The following is a 26,634-nucleotide window of genomic DNA, read 5'->3' on the forward strand; positions in this document are numbered from 1 at the left end:
AGGTCCCAAGTAAGGACTTCCCAAAACATCTTTTGCCGACTGGCTTTCTAATTTATTCACTGCCCTTCTGACCTGGTTTAGAATTGACTTAGGACAGCAAGAAGAGACAGTCTAGTCTTTGACCTAGAAAGGCCCATGAGCCTAGTCCAGGCCATTGTCTTCTTATAACCCTCCTTGTTCCCAGTCACGTTGGCTGACCCCCCAGGACACCCCTCAGGAACCAGTGTTCCTTCCCAGGGCCCTGACCTAGTTTCAAACTTAGTAATTGTTTTTAGTCCCTCTGGAGTCTCTCATAAATGAGGACTCTACTTCTTGTTTTAACTTCCTCTAATACTCTATTTTTAATCTCCTATATTCTCTCCACTAATGATCTTGTACGGTCTGTCCTGGTTCAGGAAGAAGGGACTGAGACTTCCTGCCTGGGCCCTCAGTGTCTATAAAGGTCCTTTACTCATTCCCACTTTCCATTTGAGAAAACTGAGACACAGAGAGGTTAAGTAGATTGCCCAGGGTCACACATTAGCTGGGCATGATGGCAGGTACCTGTAATCCCAGCTACTTGGAAGGCTGAAGCAGGAGAATCGCTTGAACCCGAGAGGCAGAGGTTGCAGTGAGCCGAGATCGTGCCACTGCACTCCAGCCTGGGCAACAGAGCTAGACACCATCTCGAAAAAAAAAAAAAGATACACGTTAATTTCAGAGATGTCAAAATGTGAACAAAAATGTACTGTACGTCTTGGGATCAATGAGGTGTAGTTGTTTCTCTGGGTCTCAGACTCCACAACTATGTGGTGGAAACTGGATTTGATGGTCCTGAAAGTTCTTCCAGATCCAACAATGCTAAGGATAAGTAATTCTTTCAAGTCTTGTGCATCACTTGCTATCATGTTTCCATGGTAACTGAGGAACAAGATCTCAGAAACTCTTTAGTCCTCCCAGAGTTACTTCTGGTGGGTCTTGGAATGTATCAGATGTTACAAACAGATTTCCTTTGCTGATATTTTTGTCCTAGGAACCTTAGAGTTCCCCTCAGACACTAGGATCTCCTTAGTGTCCTATATATAAGGAGAAATTTTGGTGATAAATAAGTGTGAAGGACTTTGACGGTTAGTTCAAAACACCTCTTAAAAGCGTGATATAGGAAACACCCTTGACAAATGTCTTAGTTCATTTGTGCTGCTGTAACAAATTACCTGAGACTGGGTAATTTGATAAGAACAGAAATTTATTTTCTTACAGTTCTGGAGGCTGGGAAGTCCAAGATCAAGGCATTGGCAGGTTTCCTTGTCTGGTGAAGGCTGCTCTCTGCTTCCAAGATTGTACCTTGAACACTGTATCCTCTGGAAGGGAGGAACACTGGGTCCTCACATGGCAGAAGGTGGAGGAGCAAGAGGAACAAACTTCCTCTGTCAAGCTCTTTTATAAGGGCACCTAATCCCATTCATGAGAGCTCTACCGTCATGACCTAATCACCTCCTGAAGGCCCCACCTCTTAATACTGTTACATTGGCAATTAAGTTTCAACATAAATGTTGGAGGGGACACAAACATTTAAACCATCACAACCACCAAACACGATTAGTTTCGTGGCCTTAATTAGCTATATGAAATTCATGGAAGTTAGTTTCAATCCTCTGTCTCTTTCCTTTCTGTATGCTTTCTGCTCCTCAGAAACCCTCCTCATCTCTCCTTTCTATCCATTAAGTAAGTACCCATGCCCTTCCTAACTCCTCATCTTCCTACCCCACCAAGAAAGCCCTCTCAGAAAAGGATCTGATGTCAGCCATTTATTTGCTGGAGCAAATACATATCCATGTTTTACCCCTCCCTGAGGCATTTGCACTTTTATGCTTGCTCATCAAAGAACAAAGGACTTTGTCTTACTCAAGACTTTTAGATCACTCACAACACAGGATTTCTAGGGGATATAAGACAATTTGTCCAAGTTGGGAGAAAAGCCATGCCTTAGGTGGGTTGCCTGTGTCGCTCCAACTAAGTACTTAAATTCAGGATTACAAATAGGATATCATTATGATTTCTATTTCCCTTTTTCCTTTGGAGCCCAGTCACGTAGAAGTAGAATAAGTATAATTGTCAGATCACAGCACCCTGGCATTATGGGGCCGTTACGGTCCATTGTTATGTGAATTATTCAGTTAATTAGTTTATTTTTTAAATATGATAAGCACCCAGGAACCCACCAGTCAACACAAAAGCTAAGTCCTTGGCAATAATCTACATCCAATCCTTCTCATCGAACCAGGACAAAAGCTACAAGACGGAGACCCACAGAACTTTTTCTCATTCCTTTTAAAATTGGCCTAAGGTTGGTTGGCTTGTTGGTTGGAGGGTAGGAGGGCACAATTGTTGCTCTTCTTTTTTTTTTTAGACAGGGTCTTGCTCTGTCGCCCAGGCTATAGTACCGTGGCCCAATCTTGGCTCACTGCAACCTCCACCTCCGAGGTTCAAGTGATTCTCATGCCTCAGCCTCCCAAGTAGCTGGGTTTACAGGCATGTGTCACCACACTGGCTAATTTTTATATTTTTAGTAGAGATGGGGTTTGCCATGTTAGCCAGGCTGGTCTCAAACTCCTGACCTCAGTTGATCTGCCCACCTAGGCCTCCCAAAGTGCTGGGATTACAGACGTGAGCCACCATGCCCAGCCAGCTCTTCCTTTTTAACAGCGGAAACTGAGTCCCATGGGAAGGACACCTTGGACAGGGCGTGGGCACAGGGGTTCATGTCTATAATCCCAGCACTTTGGGAGACTGAGCTGGGAGGATCACATGAGGCCAGGAGTTCAAGACCAGCCTGGGCAACATAGTGAGACCCCCATCTCCACATAAAAATTTTTAAAAGAAAAAAGATAAGTCAGAAGTTGGGTATGGTGACACATACCTGTAGTTCTAGCATGTTGGAGGCCAAATTGGGGAAACTGTTTGAGGCCAGGAGTTTGAAACCAGCCTAACAGCATAGCAAGATCTCATATCTGCAAAAAACAAAAAGTTAAAAAATGATAATAAAAGAAAAGTCAGAGCCACCTGGAACCCCTACCCTCAGCAAGCCTAACCTCCTCTCTGTTTCCTCCTTCTCCCTTCTAGACTATGCAGAATTCATTTTCTTAGGACTCTTTATGTCCGAAATGTTTATAAAAATGTACGGGCTTGGGACGCGGCCTTACTTCCACTCTTCCTTCAACTGCTTTGACTGTGGGGTAAGTGCTCTTGTTTCTAAAAAGTTCATTTCTCCAGCTCTTGCCTGGAATGACAGATACTTGGACACATTAAAGGGAGAAAGGTAAAGTCACCCCTGAATATGAGAGACTCAGATGGATGCAGAAGGAATGAGAAAACAATCCCAAACACTGGCAAGGATACAGGGTACCCGGAACCCTCAACCACTGCCAGTGGGAGGAAAATGTATAGACCTCCGTTGGAAAGCTAAGTAGGGGACATAAGACAAGTTTTCCAAGTTGGGAGAAAAGCCATGCCTTAGGTGGGTTGCCTGTGTCGCTCCAACTAAGTACCTAACTTTAGGATTACAAATAGGACATCATCATGATTTCTATTTCTTTTTTTCCTTTGGAGCTCAGTCATGTAGAGTAGATGAAGTATAATTGTTAGATTACAACACTCTGGCATTATGGAGCCATTATGGTCCATTGTTATTTTGTGAATTGCTCAGTTAGTTTACTTTTAAATGTGATGAACACCCAGAAACCCACTAGTCAACAGAAAACCTAAGTCCTTGAGAATAACCTACATCCAATCCTTCTCATCAAACCCGGGCAGAAACTACAAGATGGAGATATGAGCCAGCATTCCATTGCTAGGAATTCATCCTAGAAAATCTCACCCAGATGCCTAGGAGACACAGGCCAGAATGTCTCTGCAGCTGGAAGTGAAATTAAGGTTGTTCACAAATAAGTGGAGATTGCCTGGCCCAGGGCAGCCCTAATAATTTAGCACAGTCCTGTTGGTCTCAGAAAGGCTTAATAATTTATAATAACTGAATGTTGTACTGTTTTCTGCCATTATAGAAAATTATGTTGTTGGAGAAAACAAAATACATACAAACAAACAAACCTTCCCTACATAAATGAACCAAATGTTTAAAGAATAAAACCAATTTCTTTCCATTAGAAAGAAAAGAGCACTTTGGGAGGCCAAGGCAGGCAGATCACGAGGTCAGGAGATCGAGATCATCCTGGCTAACATGGTGAAACCCCTTCTCTATAAAAAAAATACAAAAAAATTAGCCGGGCCTGGTGGCTGGTGCCTGTAGTCCCAGCTTCTCGGGAGGCTGAGGCAGGAGAATGGCGTGAACCCAGAAGGCGGCAGAGCTTGCAGTGAGCAGAGATCGTGCCACTGCACTCCAGCCTGGGTGACAGAGGGAGACTCCGTCTCAAAAAAAAAAAAAAGAGAGAGAAAAGAAAAGAACGCCGGGTGTGATGCTTCATGCCTGTAACCTCAGCTATTCAGGAGGCTGAGGCAGCAGAATTGCTTGAGCCCAGGAGTTGAAAACCAGCCAGGAACCATAGCAAGACCCTGTCTCTACAAAAAAAAAAAAACAGCCAGGTGTGGTGGTACACACCTCCTGTAGCCCCAGCTATTCAGAAGGCTGAGGTGGGAGGATTGCTTGAGCCCAGCAGTTTGAGGCACTGAACTCCAGCCTGGACAAGAGACTGAGACCCCATCTCTAAGAAATAAAAGTAGACCAGGCGCAGTGGCTCACACCTGTAATCCCAGCACTTTGAGAGGCAGAGGCAGGTGGATCTCCTGAAGTCAGGAGTTCGAGACCAGCCTGGCCAACTCGGCGAAACCCCGTCTATACTAAAAAAAATACAAAAAATAGCCAGGCGTCGTGGCGCCTGCCTGTAATCCCAGCTACTTGGGAGGCTGAGGGAGGAGAGTCGCTTGAACCGGGGAGGCAGAGGTTGCAGTAAGCTGCAATAGCACCACTGCACTCCAGCCTGGGCGACAGAATGAGACTCCATCTCAAAAAAAAAGAAAAGAAAAGAAACAAAGAAAAATTTAAAAATGTCCTGAGCAGCCTTGTTTGTAATAGTTCCAAGTCCCAATATCCATGTATCCCTTTGCTGTAGAACAGATAAATATTTTGTGGCATATCTATATAATGAAATACTCTGCAAAAATGAAAGTCCACCAACAACAGCCACATGCCCAACAGCAGTAATGAATCTCACCCACATAACATGGCACAGAAGGAGGCAGGAGCTAGCAACGTAAGTCCATACAGTTCATGCAAAGTTCAAGTGGACAAAATTAAACTATATATATTTTTTTATTTTTTTTTTTTAGTTTTTTATTTTTTTTTGAGACAGGGTCTCACTCTGTTTCTCAGGCTGGAGTGCATTGGCGCAATCTTGGCTCACCACAACCTCCACCTCCCGGGTTCAAGCCATTCTCCCACCTCAGCCTCCCAAGTAGCTGGGATTACAGGCATGCATCACCATCCCCGGCTAATTTTGTATTTTTCGTAGAGACGGGGTTTCAGCAATTTGCCCAGGCTGGTCTCGAACTCCTGACCTCAGGTGATCCACCCGCCTTAGCCTTCCAAAGTGCTGGGATTACAGGCGTGAGCCACCACGCCCCACCTTAAATTATATTTTTTGAGGATGATACTTGAATACTTTAAAAAGTCAAGGACCTCGAAAACACAATGCTCAGTAAAAGAAACCAAACACAAAAGGTCAAGTATTGCATAATTCCATTTGTATGAAATGTCCAGAGCAGGCAAATCCATAGAGACAGAAAGTAAGATTAGTGGTTGCTAGGGTCTGGTGAGAGAGAGTAGGGAGTGACTGCTAATGGGGACAGGGCCTCTTCTGGGGTGATGAAAATGTTTTGGAACTTGATAGAGGTGATAGTTGCAGAATATCGTGCATGTACCTAAACGCACAGAATTGCTCAATTCAAAGTGTGAATTTTATGCTATGTGAATTTTACCTCAATTTTTTTTTAAGGTAAGAAAATGATTATTACAAAATTCAGGATGGTAGTTATATCACAGTGTCTCTGGAAACTTCCAGGGTATCCACATGTCCCTTTTTATTTTATTTTTTATTTTATTTGAGATAAGGTCTTGCTCTGTTGCCCAGGCTGGAGTGCAGTGGCAGGATCGCGGCTCTCTGCTGTCTTAAATTCCTGGGCTCAAGCTGTCCTCCCTTCTCAGCCTCCTAAGTAACTGGGACTACAGGCACATGCCACCATGCTTGACTAATTTTTTTTTTTTTTTTTTTTTTTTTTGTGAAGTCAGGATTTCTCTGTGTTACCCAGGGTGGTCTTGAACTTCTGGGCTCAAGTGATCTGCCCACCTCAGCCTCCCAAAGTTCTAGAATTACAAGCATGAGCCACTGCCCCCAGCCTTCTCCTAACTGTTGACATAGGTGGTAGTTGCATGAACATTCACTTTGTAATTGTGTTTCAGGAATTCTCAGGCCTGTGTGTGCTCTTAATAAATAAAAAAGAGGCTGGGTGTCGTGGCTCACGCCTGTAATCCCAGCACTTTGGGAGGCCGAGGCAGGTGGATCATGAAGTCAGGAGTTCGAGACTAGCCTAGCCAACATAGTGAAACCCCGTCTCTACTAAAAATACAAAAAATTAGCCGGGCGTGGTGGCGGGTGCCTGTAATCCCAGCTGCTCGGGAGGCTGAGGCAGGAGAATCTCTTGAACCTGGGAGGCGGAGGTTGCCGTAAGCCGAGATCACGCCACTGCACTCCAGCCTGGGTGACAAGAGCAAGACTCCATCTCTACATACATACATACATACATACATACATACATACATACATATAAAAAATAAATAAGAGGCCAGGTGCAGTGGCTCAATGCTTTGGAAAGTAGAGGCCAACACTTGGAGAGACCAAAGCAGGAGAATGGCTTCAGCCCGGAAGTTTGAGATCAGCCTGGGCAATACTAGCGAGACACCATCTCTATAAAAATGCTTTAAAATTAGCCAGGTGTGGTGGTGCACACCTGTAATCCCAGCTACTCAAGAGGCTGAGGTGGGAGGATCACATGAGCACAGGAGGACGGTGCTGCAGTGAGCTATGATTGCGCCACTGCACTCCAGCCTGGGTGACACAGTGAGACCTGGTCTCTATAGATAAATGAATGGATGAATGAGGGGGTCAAGGATCCTCACCCGGCTTCCATTTGGAGGGAGGAGTTTGGTTGGGTTCTTGCAAGGTTGGTGCCTAGGAAATGCTTGCCAGTTCTGGAGCCCAGACACTGTCCCTGGACATGAGACCAGGTCCTCTGCCTTAGGTTATCATTGGGAGCATCTTCGAGGTTATCTGGGCTGTCATAAAACCTGGCACATCCTTTGGAATCAGCGTGTTACGAGCCCTCAGGTTATTGCGTATTTTCAAAGTCACAAAGTAAGTCTTTGGGGTTCCTGGACATTTGTACAACGGGTGGGGATGGGGGACATGGTGGGGCCGCCTCCAGAAAGTTGGGAAAGTGAGCCTCGTGCTTCGAGGGCTGACTCCGGGGCCCTGCCTCCCCCGCCTGGCCTGAGTCCTCGCCTGGCCTCTGTCGGCAGGTACTGGGCATCTCTCAGAAACCTGGTCGTCTCTCTCCTCAACTCCATGAAGTCCATCATCAGCCTGTTGTTTCTCCTTTTCCTGTTCATTGTCGTCTTCGCCCTTTTGGGAATGCAACTCTTCGGCGGCCAGTAAGTCCTTCACAGGAATTCCAACCCCTGGTTCCCTGGGGTCAGGCTCAGGGCATCCAGAGGCCCACATTCCCCTCCACCATGCAGGCTGCCTTCCTTGTAGCCCAGACACCTATTGCGGTCACCCAGATGAGCAGGGCCCTGGGTACCACTCAGGGTTTCCTGGGGACAGAGATGATGGAGGCATTCGTTTCCTTGGAGATGAGATACTGAGCCACGCCCTCAGAGCACCTGGGGTGGGGCCAACGTGAAATGTCCGTGTCCTCCCTGCAGGTTTAATTTCGATGAAGGGACTCCTCCTACCAACTTCGATACTTTTCCAGCAGCAATAATGACGGTGTTTCAGGTACGGCCTCCACCTGGCCCCATGGGCCAACGCCTCTCAGTGTCCCAGGTGAAAGTGCCTACTCCACATCCAAGGGGCTTCCCTGAACTCCTCCTTCTCTACCTTGCCTTTTCATACCACTTTAACGTACAGATTTTATGATTATCATTATTCAAATATGGTGAGGCCAACAGATCAGGAGATGAATGTCACTGGAAAGAGTTTGTGGCTGGGCATGGTGGCTCACGCCTATAATCCCAGCACTTTGGCCAGGTGCGGTGGCTCACACCTGTAATCCCAACACTTTGGGAAGCCCATGTGGGCAGATCACTTGCGATCAGGAATTCGAGACCAGCCTGGCCAACATGGTGAAACCCCACCTCTAGTAAAAATACAAAAGTTAGCCGGGCGTGGTGTCACGTGCCTGTAATCCCAGCTACTTGGGAGGCTGAGGCAGGAGAATTGCTTGAACCTGGGAGACGGAGGTTGCAGTGAACCAAGATCGTGCCATTGCACTTCAGCCTGGGCAACAGAGTGAGACGCCATCTCTAAAAATAAATAGATAAATAAATAAATAAATAAAAACACTTTGGGAGGTCAAGGTGGGAGGGCTACTTGAGGCCAGGAGTTTGAGACCAGTCTAGGCAACACAGTGAGACTCCATCTCTACAAAAAAAAAAAAAAAATTAATTAGCTGGGCATGGTGATGCATACCGCCTAGCTACTGGGGCAGCTAAAGTGGAAGGATCGCTTGAGCCCAGGAGGTTGAGGCTGCAGTGAGCTACAATCATACTACTGCACTCCAGCCTGGGCAAAGCCCTATCTCAAAAACAAAAAGAAAGTTTGCTGTACTCGCAGATCCTCAGAGAAGGAGCACACCATGCAGGACCAAGCAGGGAAGCAACAGGGTCAAGCAGGAAGAGAAGGAAAATCTGGGCAAGAGCCTTGACTGTGGTTTCCATGGGAAGGAATGGGTGAGGCAGAGTAAACAGCTCGAGAATGGCTAGTTTGGTTCATTTCAGTGGGCCCTGGGGCAGAGGAGATGTTCCTACTTGTCTAGGACCTGACCTTGGGGTGTTAGGGCAGGTGCATAGTGTTGGGAAGGTAAAGGAAGTGGTTAGGATATGGGCTGGTGAGGATATTGTTTGGTTTGCGTTGAAAAGCCTGCTTAGCCGGGCGCGGTGGCTCAAGCCTGTAATCCCAGCACTTTGGGAGGCCGAGACGGGCGGATCACGAGGTCAGGAGATCGAGACCATCCTGGCTAACCCGGTGAAACCCCGTCTCTACTAAAAAATACACAAAAACTAGCCGGGCGAGGTGGCGGGCGCCTGTAGTCCCAGCTACTCAGGAGGCTGAGGCAGGAGAATAGCGTGAACCCGGGAGGTGGAGCTTGCAGTGAGCTGAGATCCGGCCACTGCACTGCAGCCTGGGCGACAGAGCAAGACTCCGTCTCAAAAAAAAAAAAGAAAAAAAGAAAAGCCTGCTCAGGGCTAAATTGTTTACTACCGCTAGGGACTGGCTAGTGCTGGACAGGGCAGTCCCTCCAGAGTCAGCAAGACCCCAGATGCATCAGAATAAAGAAAACAAAATGCATGGCCAGGCCAGTGAGGTGATTCATGCCTGTAATCTCAGCACTTTGGAAGACCAAGGCGGGATGATTGCTTGAGCCCAGGAGTTTGAGGCTGCAGTGAGCTCCAGCCTGGGCCACAGAGCAAGACCCTGTCTCTTAACAAAAAAAGGCAGAGAAACAAAAGAAAAAAAAATGGCTAATACACCCACCAAATCTGAAGATACCTTGGTCTCATATTCCAGGGTGATCAACTCAAAGCAGCTTCTGCGCCCATGTGGGCACATTCCCTGAGGCTTGGAACTGGCCCAGCCAGGACCTTCAGAGCATCTCGGGTGGATTCTTTCTCTTTGGGGGACTGAGGGTGTATAGAAAATGTGACTTTACTCCCTCTTTCTCCTGGGGAGGTAGTTTCTAAATGAGACCCCTAGACAGGGAGTTGGAGAGAAGATCTTCCATGAAGGGAAGTTCTGAGCCCCCACATAAGCAATTTTTTTTTTGAGATGGAGTCTCTCTCTGTTGCCAAGGCTGGAGTGCAGTGGCGTGATCTCAGCTCACCAAAACCTCTGCCTCCTGGGTTCAAGCCATTCTCCTGCCTCAGCCTCCCCAGCAGCTGGGTCTACAGGTGTGTACCACCATGCCTGGCTCATTTTTGTATTTTTAATAGAGACAGGGTTTAACTATGTTGGCCAGGCTGGTCTCAAACTCCTGATCTCGTGATCTGCCTGCCTTGGCCTCCCAAAGTGCTGGGATTATAGGCATGAGCCACCACACCCATCCCATAAGCGATTATTAATAGCACTGATCACTAGTCATGTATCTTTAGCTCAGAGGTTCTCACCCAAGGGCAAGTCTGTCCTGCAAGGACATGTAGCAATGTCTGCAAGCATTGTTGGTTGTCATAGCTAGGGAGGGGGTGCTACAGGTATCTGGTGGGTGGAGACTAGGAATGCTACTCAACATCCTACAATGCACAGGACAGCCCCAAATAGAATAATCTGGCCCCAAATATCAGTAGTGCTGAGGCTTAGAAACCCTGTTTTAGCAGATTAATGTTTTGGGAGTTCTTTAACTATTACTTTATCCTCATGGAAATATGGATAGAAGGAAGGAAGTTGGGTTTTTTTTAAAGGAGCATGTAGGTGCTGTTTGAATATCCCCTTGGTTCTTTCAATATGCATCAGCAAAACTTCTATCTGTCAACACCTAATCCTTTACCTTGGTCTTTCTCTGGTCCCCTGCTCTGCCCCCAAGGAACTGCAGTCCAGTAGTACTGTGAATTTTTTGCACCACACCCTAAAAGGAGCAGCGTTGGTGGATAAATACCCCAGCTCCCTCACCCTCAGGTGGGATGACCTCCAGAGCTCCCTAGCAAGACCGAGCCCCTGTTACCTACAGTGGAAACTCACTTGATAACATATTGTTTATATTCCGCCCTCTTTTCCCTTTCTCACTTCTGCTCTCCCCTACTGGTGGTTCCTGAGATCACCTCCCAGATAAACCACTTACACCTGAACCCTTGTTCCAGGGTCTGCCTCAGGCAGGGGGACCCCAAACATGTCCTTGTGCTACGTTTGTGCTATCCACATAGTAGTTTATTTAATCATCACCATGATTACACGAGGAACACAGGTAAATATTAAAATCTTGTCTTAGTCTGCTCAGGCTGCCATAACAAAATACCACAGACTGGGTGGCTTATACAGGAAATATTTATTCTCTCCCAGTTCTAGAGGCCAGGAAGTCCAAGATCGAAATGTTAGCAGGGTTAGTTCCTGGTGGGGTCTATCTTCCTAGCTTGCAGATAGCCACCTTCTTGCTGTGTCCTCATATGTCAGAGAGAGAGAGAGTTCTGGTGTTTCTTCCTGTTCTTTTTTTTTTTTTTTTCTTTTCTTTTTTTGAGACAAAAATCTCAAAAAAAAAATATTTTTTGGCAAATCACATTTTTTTTTGTCGCCCAGGCTGGAGTACAGTGGTGCAATCGTAGCTCACAGCAGCCTCAAACTCCTAGGTTCAAATGATCCTCCCACTTCAGCCCATTGAGTAGCTGGGACTACAGATGTGCACCAGCTATTTTTTTTATTATTATTATTATTTGTAAAGATGGGGTCTTGCTATATTGCCCAGGCTAATCTTGAACTCCTGGGCTCAAGTGATCCTCCCACCTCGGCCTCCCAAAGTACTGGGATTGCAGGCATGTGTCATGGCATGTGGTCTCTTCCTGTTCTTATAAGGGCACTAATACCATCATGAAGTGCCCCATGACCTCATCTAACCCTAGTTACCTCTTAAAGGCCCCATCTCCAAATATCATCCCATTATAGGTTAGGGCTTCAACACATGAATTTGGAAGGGAACACAATTTAGTCCATGGCAAATCCCCTTAATCACATCAGGTAAGACAGAGTGACAGGAGGGTTTGTGACTCCTCCAGGGTTCCATTTTCCTAGAAGCCAGGCTAGGAGCCACTCAATGCAGGAACAGCCCTTTCTACTCGCAAAGAAAGAGAAAAGCCAAGGAGAAGCCAACACAGAGTCTAGTTCCGCAAACCAGGCAGGATTGTTAAAGACCTCCTGGGCTTGGGGATGGAGTGGGTGGATGCCGGCTCCACAACTGCGTCTCCGAGGGGCCCGTGGCTGAGAGGGGGTTGGCTGTGTGTTTCTTCCTCCCCTTTCAGATCCTGACGGGCGAAGACTGGAACGAGGTCATGTACGACGGGATCAAGTCTCAGGGGGGCGTGCAGGGCGGCATGGTGTTCTCCATCTATTTCATTGTACTGACACTCTTCGGGAACTGTATCCTTCATGGAGGGAGAGATGGGGACAGGCCTGGACCTCTGGCAGAGGAGAGGTGGCAGGGGCTCAAGGGAGGGTACTGAGAGACCCACATACCCAGGGCCCAAGTGGTGTCCCACCAATGGTTGCTTTTCCTGACTCAGACACTTGCAGACACCCTCCTGAATGTGTTCTTGGCCATCGCTGTGGACAATCTGGCCAACGCCCAGGAGCTCACCAAGGTGGAGGCGGTGGGAGAATGTTTCTCTGGCAAAGTTACCACCTACCCATGGCAGATCAGGACGGGAGTAGGGGTGGGGGCGCGGGAACGGGGTCACAACTTTTGCCGGGGATGCACTGTGCAAAGAGAAGGTGCCTCTCCCCCCACTCCCAGAAACAGACTGTCCCTCCTCAAGCAAATTCTACAGCCAAGAGGGTGGGAAGGGGGAAGGCAGTGAGGTCGCTGCAGGAAACAGATGGCAAACTCAACCAAAAGGCCGCTTACAGGGAGTAAGCAGGGTTTCCAAGGAATGGTGTCACCCCCAGCGACACCCAGCTAGTGGATGGGAGAGGAAGTGCTGTTATGGGGACCCAAGAAGAGTTGGGGCCAAGGAAAAAGGGCTGCCACCAGCCCTGGGACCTTAGAGGACCCAGAACCATGGCAAGGCACAGATGGAATGGCCAATAAATGACCCCACCTTCTCTCTTCCTCTGGCTTCCCGCTGGAGCCTCCCCTTAGCCAAACCTAGCATGTGAAGAGCTAGCCTCGGTCCAGCCTAAGCCCCTCCCCAAGGACCCTATTAAGTTAAGATGACATGTAACAGCTACAGGGTCTTCCTCTCAGCCCCGGGGTCGCCCTCAGCATTGCAGCCCCACCTCCAGTGCCTCGAGGTGTTCAGGACATGTTTGTGAAATTGAACCAAACTAAGCAGACGGTTGCCAACGCTCCATCTGCCGGCCCTGGCAGGAGGGAGAGAGAGTTTCCGGGCCCCAGCTCCCACTGGAGGGAAGCGGAAGTCTCTGCCATCCCAAGCACACGGCCATGAGCCTGGCCACTGTGGAGCCGGCTGGCATGGCTGAGCCGAGGGCTGATCCAGCCATGAGCTCATCCAAGTTCCAAGAGCCCATCCTCAGGGGCTGGTGCAGGAGGGTAGGAGACGGGGAGGGAGAAAGGCCGGCTCATTTATCTCCTGGGAGGTGTGGACATTCTTCTCCAGACCCACATTCTTTCTTTCATTGATCCTACGAGCATTTCTTGGTCATTTAATATGTGTTTTTAATCCTATTCAATCATCATGGAAATCTTAGGAGGCAAGCTCTCTGAGCCCCATTTTATAGATTTCATCATTCAGTAAGCACTTAATGAGCACCTACTGTGTGACCAAGACCCTAGTCTAGGACTTAGGGATTAAGTAGTGAACAAAAAAAGGCAAAAATCTCTGTCTTCGTGGAGCAGGGATTCAAGAGGGGAGACACACAAGAAACAAGATAAATTTGTAAACATATGTAGCTTGTCAGTTGGTGATAAACGCGACAGAGAAAAATTCAGTAGGGAAAGTCGGGGAGAGTTGGAATTTTAGATGAGATACGTGTCGCACAGAGAGGTTGAGAGACTTGCCCAAGGCCACACAGCAGTAAGTTGTGGAGCTGGGATTTGAATCCAGGCTGTCTGGGTCTGCAGCTTGTGCTCTTAACTGCTGTGTACCAGTTGCTTGAATTTGAGCATGTTTCCTGCTCACTTGGGAACCTGTGGGAGATGCAGATTCCAGAGTCCAGCCCTGGTTCTATAGATTCTTTGGGGGAGCCTGGGGATCTGCATTTTAGGTGTTTCTGAGGCAGATGGTCCAGAGACCTGGCTCTGAAAAATGCTGGGAATGGTGCCGGGGGCGGGGGGGGGGCCCTGTGAGAGCAGGGTGGCCAGCCAGATCCCATCTCCATGTTGTCTCCGACAGCGTCCTGATCTGACCATTTCCAAGGTGGTAAGGTTGCTCCCCGTTCTAGTAGTTCGGAGCACAGGGGGAGAGCTGTCCTGCAATGCCATGACTTTTCTTATGGGCGGGTTCATTTCTGGCCATTTCTTTCTCGTTGCTTTTTCTTTGCTTTTTCTTTGTTGGCTTTTCTGTGTTACGAATGAGGCCCTGCATGAAGGCTGAAGAAGGATTTAAAGTCCAAAAACGTCTTTTTCTGTATGTATTTTTAAAACATCTTCCCCATTCTCCTCCTCTCTGAACCTAACCACCAGTGAGTGAGCAGCAGCGCCCTGGGCAGCTGGCTGTAGCCCAAGTGCTCTGCTCTCCTCTTCCCACCGCCTGCCTGTCGTGGGGGCTGGGAATATAAATTCCTCTCCTGATTCTCTTTCTGGGGGCTGTTGACAGTGCATGGCATGGGCCATCGGATGCCAGGCTCTTCCGTGTGTGAGGCTAGTTGGTGTTTTTTGAACGTTGGTTCAGAGAGTTCACATGGCTCAGAAAGCCTAGTGAGAGGAAAATCTTTGCGTTGCTTTCCAGCTCATTAAGACAGGATGCAGGGGCCAGGCACGGTGGCTCATGCCTGTAATCCCAGCACTTTGGGAGGCTGAAGCGGGAGGATCATTTGAGGCCAGAAGTTCAAGACCAGCCTGGGCAACATAGCGAGACCCTGTCTCTACCAAAAAAAAAAAATTAAATGTATCTGGGCATAGTAGTGTACACCTGTAGTCCCAGTTGCTTGGGAGGCTGAGGTGGGAGGATTGCTTGAGTCCAGGAGTTCAAGGCTACAGTAAACTATGATTGTGCCATTGCACTCCAGGATGGGCAACCAAGGGAGACTCTGTGTCTGAAAACAAACAAGCAAAAGAAAAAAACAAAAAACCAGACTGCAGGAAAGTCTTCATTGTAGGAAGAGAAGGGACATTTTTATTTTTTGTCATCTGGCTATGTGTTAAGATAGGCTTCATAATGAGTTAGATGTCAAGCTTATACACAGAGGAGAAAGCAGTACACTTAACCAATAGCAGGTACCCATTCCGATTGGGGAGCCTTGGTTCCGATTGGTCGATACTCAAGCCAAACCTATTTTTAAATATTTCAAATGTTGCCCCTGGTCAGCAACAGGGTCAGAAGTGAGTCCCCAAGGCCTAGTTCATGTTTTGTGAACAAAGATTCCATGTGCCTTTTAGGACGAGCAAGAGGAAGAAGAAGCAGCCAACCAGAAACTTGCCCTACAGAAAGCCAAGGAGGTGGCAGAAGTGAGTCCTCTGTCCGCGGCCAACATGTCCATAGCTGTGTAAGTGCCCCTAATCCCTGGGATGCTAGCCCGGCTCCTCAACCTCCACGCTATCCCAGGCACAGATTTGGGAGGCATTAGGGGTGGTCCTTGACAGAATTGAGCTTTAGGAAGAGACACTTCTTGTCCTTCCACCCATTTTTACTCAATAAATATTTAGTTAGCAGCTATTATGTACCCAGCACTGTTCTAACTTCTGGGTATACAGCATTAACAAGGAGAAAAAAAATCCCACCTGAGTGTAGCCATTCTAGCAAGGGAAGGAGTCAATAAACTAGATAAATAAGTAAATTATATATTGTGTTTGATGGTGATGGAACTACAGAGAAAGTAGGGGAGGAAAATAGAAAATGCTGGAAGTGGCCGGGCGTGGTGGCTCAAGCCTGTAATCCCAGCACTTTGGGAGGCGGAGACGGGCGGATCACGAGGTCAAGAGATCGAAACCATCCTGGCTATCACGGTGAAACCCCGTCTCTACTAAAAAAATACAAAAAACTAGCCAGGCGAGGTGGCGGGCGCCTGTAGTCCCAGCTACTTGGGAGGCTGAGGCAGGAGAATGGCGTAAACCCGGGAGGTGGAGCTTGCAGTGAGCTGAGATCTGGCCACTGCGCTCCAGCCTGGGCGACAGAGCGAGACTCCGTCTCAAAAAAAAAAAAAAAAAAAAGAAAATGCTGGAAGTGAAGAGAGTTGTGATTTTAAACAAAGTTGTCAGGGAAGGCATCACCTAGAATAGGGGTCACCAGTCCCTGGGCTGTGGACTCATACCAGTCCGAGACCTATTAGGAATGAGGCCGCACAGCAGGAGGTGAACAGTGGGCAAGCAAGCATTACCGCCTAAGCTCCACCTGCTGTCAGATCAGTAGGCAGCATTAGATTCTCATAGGAACACAAACACTGTTGAGAACTGTGCATCTGAGGGATCTAGGTTGCGTGCCCCTTTTAAGCATCTAATGCCTGAGGATCTCAGGTGAAACAGTTTCATCCCAAAACCACCCCCCACACCTGGGTCTGTGGAAAAACTGTCTTCCACAAAACTGGCCCCCGGTGCCAAAAAGGTTGGGGACTGTTCACCTAGAAGGTTACATGGCCTGAAGGAGGTGAAGGAGGAGCCTTTGGGGGGCCTGGGGAAGGGTATCCCAGGCAGAGGGAACAGCATGGGCAACGGCCCTGAGTCAGGAACATGCCTGATGTGAAGGAGGCCTGTGTGACTCGAATCGAATAGTAAGTGTGAGGAGGTGAGGGCAAGGAGGTGACAGGCAGATTACACAGGGCCTTCTGGGTCAGGGGGAGGACTTCGGCTTTTGCTCCTAGTCAGGTGGGAGCCATGGAGGGTTCTTGAGCAGAGGAGGCTGGGCCCTGATTCAGATGCTCACAGGCTCCTTCTAGCATCCAGTGGGGAGTAGAGGGTGGAGAGCAGGAGTCGGAGGCTGAGATGTTGGTTGGTTAGCCTGGGCCATCCGTCCAAGCTACAGTGCCTACCAATGCTCTAAGTCCTATAATCACCCCACTGCAGGAAAGAGCAACAGAAGAATCAAAAGCCAGCCAAGTCCGTGTGGGAGCAGCGGACCAGTGAGATGCGAAAGCAGAACTTGCTGGCCAGCCGGGAGGCCCTGTACAACGAAATGGACCCGGACGAGCGCTGGAAGGCTGCCTACACCCGGCACCTGCGGCCTGACATGAAGACGCACTTGGACCGGCCGCTGGTGGTGGACCCGCAGGAGAACCGCAACAACAACACCAACAAGAGCCGGGCGGCTGAGCCCACCGTGGACCAGCGCCTCGGCCAGCAGCGCGCTGAGGACTTCCTCAGGAAACAGGCCCGCTACCACGATCGGGCCCGGGACCCCAGCGGCTCGGCGGGCCTGGACGCACGGAGGCCCTGGGCGGGCAGCCAGGAGGCCGAGTTGAGCCGGGAGGGACCCTACGGCCGCGAGTCGGACCACCACGCCCGGGAGGGCAGCCTGGAGCAACCTGGATTCTGGGAGGGCGAGGTCGAGCGAGGCAAGGCCGGGGACCCCCACCGGAGGCACGTGCACCGGCAGGGGGGCAGCAGGGAGAGCCGCAGCGGGTCCCCGCGCACGGGCGCAGACGGGGAGCCCCGGCGGCATCGCACGCACCGCAGGCCCGGGGAGGAGGGCCCGGAGGACAAGGCGGAGCGGAGGGCGCGGCACCGCGAGGGCAGCCGGCCAGCTCGGGGCGGCGAGGGCGAGGGCGAGGGCCCCGACGGCGGCGAGCGCAGGAGGCGGCACCGGCACGGCGCTCCGGCCACGTACGAGGGGGACACGCGGAGGGAGGACAAGGAGAGGAGGCATCGGAGGAGGAAGTAAGTGGAGGCGACCTGGAATCCAGAGAATGACAGTAACAATGACAACAGCCAAAGTAGCACGTGCTGTGTATTTTTTTATAAAAATATATTGTAAAATGCTGTATTTGGCCAGGTGCAGTGGCTCGGGCCTGTAATCCCAGCACTTTGGGAGGCTGAGGCGGGTGGATCACTTGAGGTCAGGAGTTCAAGACCAGCCTGGCCAAGATGGTGAAACCCCATCTCTACTAAAACTACAAAAATTAGCCGGGCATGGTGGTGGACGCCTGTAGTCCCAGCTACTTGGTAGGCTGAGGCAGGAGAATCGCTTGAATGGGGGGGGGGGGCGGGGGGCGGAGGTTGCAATGAGCGGAGATCACACCCCTGCCCACCAGCCGGGGGGAGAGAGTGAGACTCCGCCTAAAAAAAAAAAAAAAAAAAAAATGCTATATTTGGCCAGGAGCAGTGGCTCACACCTGTAATCCCAGCACTTTGAGAGGCCGAGGCTGGCGAATCCCTTGAGCCCTTGAGGTCAGGAGTTGGAGAACAGGCTGGCCAACATGGTGAAACCCCATCTCTACTAAAAATACAAAAATCGGTGGTGCCCACCTGTATTCTCACTACTCAGAAGGCTGAGGCGGGAGAATTGCTTGAACGTGGGAGGTGGAGGTTGCAGTGAGCTGAGATCGTACCATCACATTCCAGCCTGGGCGACAGAGCAAGACCCTGGCCAAAAAAAAAAAAAAAATAGAAAAACTGTATTTTTTTGTTTGTTTGACACAAGGTCTCGCCTTGTTGCCCAGACTGGAGTGCAGTGACACAGTCATAGCTCACTGCATCCTCTACCTCCCGGCTCAAGCAATTCTCCCGCCTCAGCCTCACAAGTAGCTAGAACCACAGGAATGTGCCACCATGCCTGGCTAACTTTTGTAGAGACAGTGTTTTGTAGAGACAGGGTTTCACTGTGTTTCCCAGGCTGGTCTCAAACTCCTGAACTCAAGCATTCTGCCTGCCTTAGCCTCCTTAAAGTGCTGGGACTACAGGTTTGAGCCACCACACCCAGCCTAATTTTTTTACCTTTAGTAGAAACGAGATCTGGCTATGTTGCCCAGGCTGGTCTCCAACTCCTGGCCTCAAGCAATCCTCCCACCTCAGTCTCCCGAAGTGTTCGGATTAGAGGCTTCACAGATGGGGAAACAGAGATTGAGTGAGCTCCTCAAGGTCATGCATCTAACCAGTGTCCTTGAACTCAGGCTGTCTGGCACCTGAGGCCTTGAACATTTCAGGGAAACTATTAAGAGAAGCCCCACTGTCGTCCAGAATGATACAGTCTTCCATGTCCTTGCTGTGTGACTTCTGGAAAGTGACTTCGTATCTCTGGGCCTCACATAATGGAAATAGTGGGATCTAATTGGGTCATTGCCAGGATTGAATGAGGTAATGTATGCAAAGGGCCTGGAAGAACAGTTGACACATAATAAGTGCTCAGTAAATTTAGACCATTTTTTGCCATTTTCAGCCAACTGTCTTTACCTAATGTTATTCTTCGGAAGTTTGAAAAGCCACTCTGTTGGGAGGTCAAGGCAGGAGGATCACTTGATACCAGGAGTTGGAGACCAGTCTGGGCAATAGAGGCAGACCCCATGTCTGTAAAATATAAAAAATTAAACAGATGTGGTGGCATGCACCTGTAGTCCCAGCTACTTGGGAAGCTGAGGCAGGAGGGTCACTGGACCCAGGATTTCTAGGCTTTGATGAGTTATGATCGCACCATTGCAGTCCAGCCTGGGCGACAGAGCAAGGCCTTGTCTCAAAAAAAAATAAAAAAGAAAGAAAAAGAAAAGTCACTCTGGGCCCTAAGAATTAAAGGGGGAGCAGAGTTTCAAAGTTTTGGATGCAGCAGGATGTGCTCATGCCTGTAGTCCCAGCACTTTGGGAGGCCAAGGTGGGAGGATCTGCTTGCGCCCAGGAGTTCAAGACCAGCCTGCACAACATAATGAGTCCTCATCTTTTAAAAATAAATAAAAATGAGCCGGGCACGGAGGCTCACACCTGTAATCCCAGCACTTTGGGAGGCCAAGGCAGGCAGATCACAAGGTCAGGAGATCAAGACCATCCTGGCTAACACAGTGAAACCCCATCTCTATAAAAATACAAAAAATAAGCCAGGCGTGGTGGCGGGCACCTGCAGTCCCAGCTACTCGGGAGGCTGAGGCAGGAGAATGGCGTGAACCCGGGAGCCGGAGCTTGCAGTGAGCCACTGCACTGCAGCCTGGGCAGCAGAGCCAGACTCTGTCTCAATAAATAGATAGATAGATAGATAGATAGATAGATAGATAGATAGATAGATAGATAGATAAGATAGATAGATAGATAGATGTTAGAAAGCTTTTGAGGCATCTTCCAGGCCAGCACCGTATCCATTCAGAACCAGCATCCTCTTTTTCATAACAATATTTTGTAATACTTTCTAGAAGATGCTATAGTGATTCTGCATATAGGGACTCAACAACTTACCCATTAAAATAGACAGTGTAGACATTTAGTCTACACTGTCTACACTACATAATTGTCCTATTACAAATTAGCCTGCTCTTAGTCCTCTTTTATATTACCATCAGGGCATAATATCGATTTTTTTAATGATGGGTTTAAGTGATCCTGTTGTATGACATATGAACTAGGCCAACACTTCACAAAATCTAATGTGTATGTGAATCTCCAGGGATCTTGTTAAAACACCAATTGTAATTCTGTAGGGCTGAAGACTCAGTGGAGCCTGAGATTCTGCATTTGTAACGAGCTCCCAGGTGAGGCTAATACTACTGGTCCAGGGACCGCATTTTGAGTCATGAGGCTCTGGAGGACATAGTGAAGTAATTTTGATATGTACAGCCACACACAGAATCACCATGAAGTGACAGGCACAAATCATCACTGACTCTGGGTTGTGTGGACAATTCAAACCACATGAGGGTAGTTGCCAACAGTGTCAAGATGTTCCACAATGGGCCGGGTGGTGTGGCTCACACCTGTAATCCCAGCACTTTGGGAGGCCAAGGCGGGTGGATCACAGGGTCAGGAGATCGAGACCATCCTGGCTAACACGGTGAAACTCTGTCTCTACTAAAAATACAAAAAAATTAGCCGGGTGTGGTCGCAGGTGCCTGTAGTCCCAGCTGCTGGGGAGGCTGAGGCAGGAGAATGGTGTGAACCCGGGAGGCGGAGCTTGCAGTGAGCCGAGATCACGCCACTGCACTCCAGCCTGGGTGACAGATCAAGACTCTGTCTCTAAATAAATAAACAGAAAAAGAAAGAAGCCCAAACAAACTAAAAGCACAGGTAATTACAAGCAAGATTTTTCAACTCTTTTAGGGACGTTAGAAAGTCACAAAGGGGAAAAGATAAGCCTTTCCCGTGGGACTGTCCTGTACGTGGTAGGGTATTTAGTATGACTGCCTACCATTCTCTAAGTGCCTACGGTGCCCCTCAATCATTATGTTACTGGGTTTCCACATAGTTCTATAACACCTTCCTGAACGCCGTTGTTCTAGGTCATTCTTTCACTTCAGTCTTCTCCTATGGGTTTATGCATTCATTCAGTTAGTATTTACTAAGTGCCTATTATATTCTAAGCTCTTGCTGTGAGTTCAGTCATGTAACTACAGGTGAAGTGGTCTGAGGCATTCTGAGAAATATGACCAAGAAACTGCTCCCAGGGTCTCAGGGCAGGTTTTCAGAGGAGCAATCCGAGAAGGGAGTAGAGTGTTTCAGTCTAACAACAGCATGTGCAAAGGCCCTGGGGTGGACCAGAAGGAGGCCAGTTTGCAGGACATGAATAGTGACAAGAAAGTGACGGACAAAGAAATTGAAGGTGCATTGATGAGACTCTGAGGCCTTCAGTCACTCAGGGGAATGAGAGGTCAAAAAGAGAGTTTAGGTGGAATAAAGTGTTTACCACAGCAGTCTATATATAGTAAGACCAATGAAGAGCAGGTACAGGCCAGTGTGATGGTTCGTGCCTGTAATCCCAGCACTTTGGGAGGCCAAAGCAGGTGGATCACCTGAGGTCAGGGGTTCGGGACCAGCCTGGCCAACGTGGCGAAACCCTGCCTCTACTAAAAACACAAAAAATTAGCCAGGCGTGGTGGTGGACGCCTGTAATCCCAGCTACTCGGGAGGCTGAGGCACAAGAATTGTCCCAGGAGGTGGAGGTTATAGTAAGCTGAGATCTGAGATCACACCACTGCACTCCAGCCTGGGCAACAGAACAAGACTCTGTCTCAAAAAAAAAAAAAAAAAAAAAAAGCCAGGTATGGTAGTGTGCACCTGTAATCCCAGCTACTCAGGAGGCTAAAGCAAAGGATTGCTTGAGCCCAGGAGTTCGAGACCAACCTGGGCATTTAGAGAATGGGAGGCTGGTATATTAAATACCCTACCATGTACAGGACAGTCTCATACGGAAAAGAATTATCCTTTCCTCTTCATGACTTTCTAATGCTCCTCACACAGGTGAAAAATCTTGCTTGTAATTATCTGTGCCTTTAGTTTGTTGGTTTATTTAGGGGTTTTTTTTTGTTGTTGTTGTTGTTTTGTGAGTCAGGGTCTTGCTCTGTTGCCCAGGTTGGATTGCAGTGGCATTGCTCATTTTAGAGATGAGCAAGACCTCATTTCTGAAAAAAAAAGAAAGACCACTGATTATTAATTACTCTTGCTATTGTTACGAATATTACTATTATTATCAGCCTTATTAACAGATCCAGTATTATTGAAGGAGGCAGAGTGACAGGGACAGAATGTCTCTCCCTAACAATATGCCAGGAAGAGTTTTTGAAAGACAATAGTAAGGCCGGGTGCGGTGGCTCACGCCTGTAATCCCAGCACTTTGGGAGGCCGAGGCAGGCGGATCACGAGGTCAGGAGATCGAGACCATCCTGGCTAATACGGTGAAACCCTGTCTCTACTAAAAATACAAAAAATTAGCCAGGTGTGCTGGCGGGCGCCTGTAGTCCCAGCTATATGGGAGGCTGAGGCAGGAAAATGGCGTGAACCCGGGAGGCGGAGCTTGCAGTGAGCCGAGATCGCGCCACTGCACTCCAGCCTGGGTGACAAAGCGAGACTCCGTCTCAAAAAAAAAAAAAGACAACAGTAGACATTGGAGATTACAAAAGCAACAAAGCCTAGTTGTGAAAGGCAAGGACTTTGGGGCAGGCAGTCACATTCCTGCCCTATCACTTCCAGGCTGTGTGACTTTCAGAATTTCACTCCTCCTCTATGGGCCTCCATTTCCTCATCTATAAAATGGGGATAAGAATAGTAGCTACCTCCTACTCTGGGTACAAGATTTAACTGAGTTAGTACATGTAAAATGCTTTGAGTAGGTCCTGGCTTATAACAAGAGCTCAATAAATGTTAGCAATTGTTTTGTAGAATTTTGGGGTCTCACTACATTGCCCTGGCTGGTGTCAAACTCCTGGCCTCAAGAAATTCTCCCACTTTGGCCTCCAAAAGTGCTGGATTTACAGGCATGAGATACTGTGCCTGACCACGTTAGCTATTAATATGAATGTTATTAAGTACTCAGTGAATGCTATTTTTAGCAGTAGTAGTAAGCACTCAATAAGTGTCAGCTAATACTGTTATTAATACTCTCATCAATAAACATAAAAAAAATAAGGACCCAGCTTGCCCAAATCCCACAGATGGTTCCTGCTCCTTCTCTTCTTCAAAGGAAGAAAATATCTCCCCACTTTCACCCGCAGAACCTCAGCTGGCCAGACCCCCATTCTGAACCAGGAGAGCACTGCTAACTCCATTATGAATAGACAACGTCAAACAACCTGGCCAGGAGAGGCATTATTCATTTGGCTGATAAAGAGGTTCTAAGACTCTTTGGAAATAAAACTTCATGAAGATTCATGCACTTTAAGAGGAAAAAAAAAAAAAAAATCCAAGATCAGTCATTCATCTGCTTTAAAAAAAAGTGGCAAAGATAAAACCTTCTTTGAGAATATAAAATCATAAAAAGACATTTTAGTTCTCTGTTGTGGCAAAGCCAGTGGCCTTCCAAGGTCTGCCTTGTGCATGTTTCCTCTTCTTCAGCCATTCCTTGAGGCTTTTTGCAAACGTACCCTGTGTTTTTCATTCTTCAGCATATTGATAATTTTTTTTTTTTTTTTTTGAGAGTCTCGCTCTGTCACCCAGGCTGGAGTGCAGTGGCACGATCTCTGCTCACTGCAAGTTCTGCCTCCCAGGTTCACTCCATTCTCCTGCCTCAGCCTCCCGAGTAGCTGGGACTACAGACACCCGCCACCACGCCTGGCTAATTTTTTTTTTTTTTTGTATTTTTTAGTAGAGACTGGGTTTCACTGTGTTAGCCAGGATGGTCTCCATCTCCTGACCTCGTGATCCACCCGCTTCTGTCTCCCAAAGTGCTGGGATTACAGGCGTGAGCCACCGTGCCCGGCCGCATACTGATTTTTTTTTTTTTTTTTTTTTTTTGAGATATAGTCTCGCTTTGTCACCCAAGTCCCGGAGTACAGTGGTGCAATCACGGCTCACTGCAGCCTCGACTTCCTGGACTCAGGTGATTCTCCCACCTCAGCCTCCCGTGTAGTTGGGAACTACAGGCATGCATGACCATGCCTGGCTAATCTTTTGTATTTTTTGTAGACACAGGGTTTTGCCATGTTGCCAAGGCTGGTCTCCAACTCCTGGGTTCAAGTGATCCTTCCACCTCAGCCTCCCAAAGTGCTGGGATTACAGGAGTGAGCTACTTTGCCAGGCCGATCATATTTTTTTTCCTTTTTATTCACTTTGTCTTCTCCTCATTCCTACCTTCATCTGTCTTTCAGTGGCCCACTCCAGTGAAAAGTGGACTGACGCACATTCTATTTCATATAATTCAATGGCTGCTGGCCCCAGATCCTCCATACCAGGTGGCCGAGCCCAGTGGCCCTGCAGGGTGAACAAAATGAGGGTGGAACTTTCCCAGACTCTCAGTAAAAATCTGTGGAGGACACAGCATTTGCCTCTCCCTTGAAGCCAGGCAGTGCCTCCTCCCAGGCCTGTCTGGGTGCAAAGGGAACTTTTGCCAAGACCTGCTCCACTCTAGAATTCTTATCTCTGCTGTTCTCATCCTATTCCACCTGCATCTGTCACCATGACAACCCACTCCCCAAAAGGAACAGGAAGAGAGATGCTGGACTTTTGACCTCCACAGTTTATCCTGCATGGGAGCAGGGGAGTGGTTAATTCTTTAGCACTCTAATTCTTACGGCACCCCCAATGGGCCCTAGTTTTTTGTTTGTTTGTTTGTTTGTTTGTTTAGAAACAGAGTCTTGCTCTGTTACCCAGGCTGGAGTGCAGTGGCACAATCGTAGTTCACCGTAGCCTCGAACTCCTGGACTCAATTGGTCTTCCCACCTCAGCCTCCCAAGTAGCTGGAACTGCAGCCTCATGCAACCACGCCCAGCTAATTTTTTTTTTTTTTTTTTTTTTTTAGAGATGGGATCTCACTATGTTGCCCAGACTGATCTCAAACTCCTGGGCTCAAGCAATCTTCCTTCCTCAGCCTCCCGAAGTGCTAGGATTACAGGCGTGAGCCACAGTACCAAGCTGCCCGATTAAAGCATTGAACACCAGAGAGCCCAGCTCAGCTGTTTTCCAGCTGGGTAACACTGGGCAAATGACTTTGCCTCTCTGAACCTCAGTCTCTTCCTCTGAAATGGGGCCAATCACTATACCCATCTCAGATGCTGGTGGTTGCAGGGATGAAATGAGTTAATACATGAGGTCCTTAGGACAGGGGGATGGGGACACAAAGAGGTGAGCAATAAACAGGGACTGCTGTTATTATTACCCCCACATAATCTGATCTCGGGGTCTGAGTGTGCCCCAGGCAAGGTGTCCGCAGTCCTCCGCAGAAGGATGCCAAAGTGATCAGCTGGCACAAGAATGCCGTGCAGAGCAGGTGTTATACAACTGGCCGCCTATTCCAGGCAGAGGATGCCAGATCCCCAGGCGGAAGGGGGAAGGGGGAAGGGGCCCAGTTTCAAAGTTTTCTGCCCCTTTTGAGTTCTCCTTGGAGACACTTTGGAAATGAAACCTCCTGGAAATTGATATTAGGCCTCTGCAGGCTGAGCTTGTTAAAATTTCCCAACAAACAACCCACAGAAACTCTATGAGGAAGCAAAAACAAGACAAACATTGGCAGACCCTTTTCCATCCGCTCTTGGTAGATGCTATTCCTCTAAGAAAATGCCCCCACGAGTTTCTCCATGGCCTCTTGAGCTGGTGGCCAAAGGATTTAGGTTCTCTTTGAAATTATAACTTAACTGGGCCTGCTTTATGGTAGGGATATCTCTCTCTTAAATGTGTATATATATATATATATATATACAGGGCCAGGCGTGGTGGCTCACACCTGTAATCCCAGCACTTTGGGAGGCCGAGGCAAGTGGATCACTTGAGCCCCAGGGGTTCAATACCAGCCTGAATAACATAGTGAGACCCTCTCTTTATAAAAATTAATAAAAGTAACCAGGCACAGCAGTGTGTGCCTGCAATCCCAGCTACCTGGGGTGGGAGGATCGCTTGAGCCCAGGATTTAAAGCTTGCAGTGAGCTATGTTCACACCACTGCACTTCAGCCTGGGCAACAGAGCAAGACCCTGTCTCTTAAAAATATATTATTATTATTATA

The 26,634-nt window shown here is 48.3% G+C and overlaps 1 protein-coding gene across 3 annotated transcripts in view; it reads left to right on the forward strand.

Moving 5' to 3' along the window:
- Positions 1-26,634, forward strand: part of CACNA1A (calcium voltage-gated channel subunit alpha1 A) — a 312,076-nt gene that overhangs the window by 192,276 nt on the left and 93,166 nt on the right. For 2 of the 3 annotated variants that reach the window (XM_023188767.2, XM_023188769.1), the window contains exons 12-19: positions 3,103-3,215; positions 7,291-7,403; positions 7,568-7,699; positions 7,973-8,045; positions 12,269-12,386; positions 12,540-12,607; positions 15,523-15,629; positions 17,143-17,952. In XM_023188767.2, coding sequence (XP_023044535.1) covers positions 3,103-3,215; positions 7,291-7,403; positions 7,568-7,699; positions 7,973-8,045; positions 12,269-12,386; positions 12,540-12,607; positions 15,523-15,629; positions 17,143-17,952 — 1,534 coding nt within the window. Of the gene's footprint in view, positions 1-3,102; positions 3,216-7,290; positions 7,404-7,567; positions 7,700-7,972; positions 8,046-12,268; positions 12,387-12,539; positions 12,617-15,522; positions 15,630-17,142; positions 17,953-26,634 lie in introns of all 3 variants that reach the window. The other variant, XM_023188768.1, reaches the window with a different exon arrangement.

This window comes from Piliocolobus tephrosceles, chromosome 21 (genome assembly GCF_002776525.5).
Source record: "Piliocolobus tephrosceles isolate RC106 chromosome 21, ASM277652v3, whole genome shotgun sequence".
NCBI lineage: Eukaryota > Metazoa > Chordata > Mammalia > Primates > Cercopithecidae > Piliocolobus > Piliocolobus tephrosceles.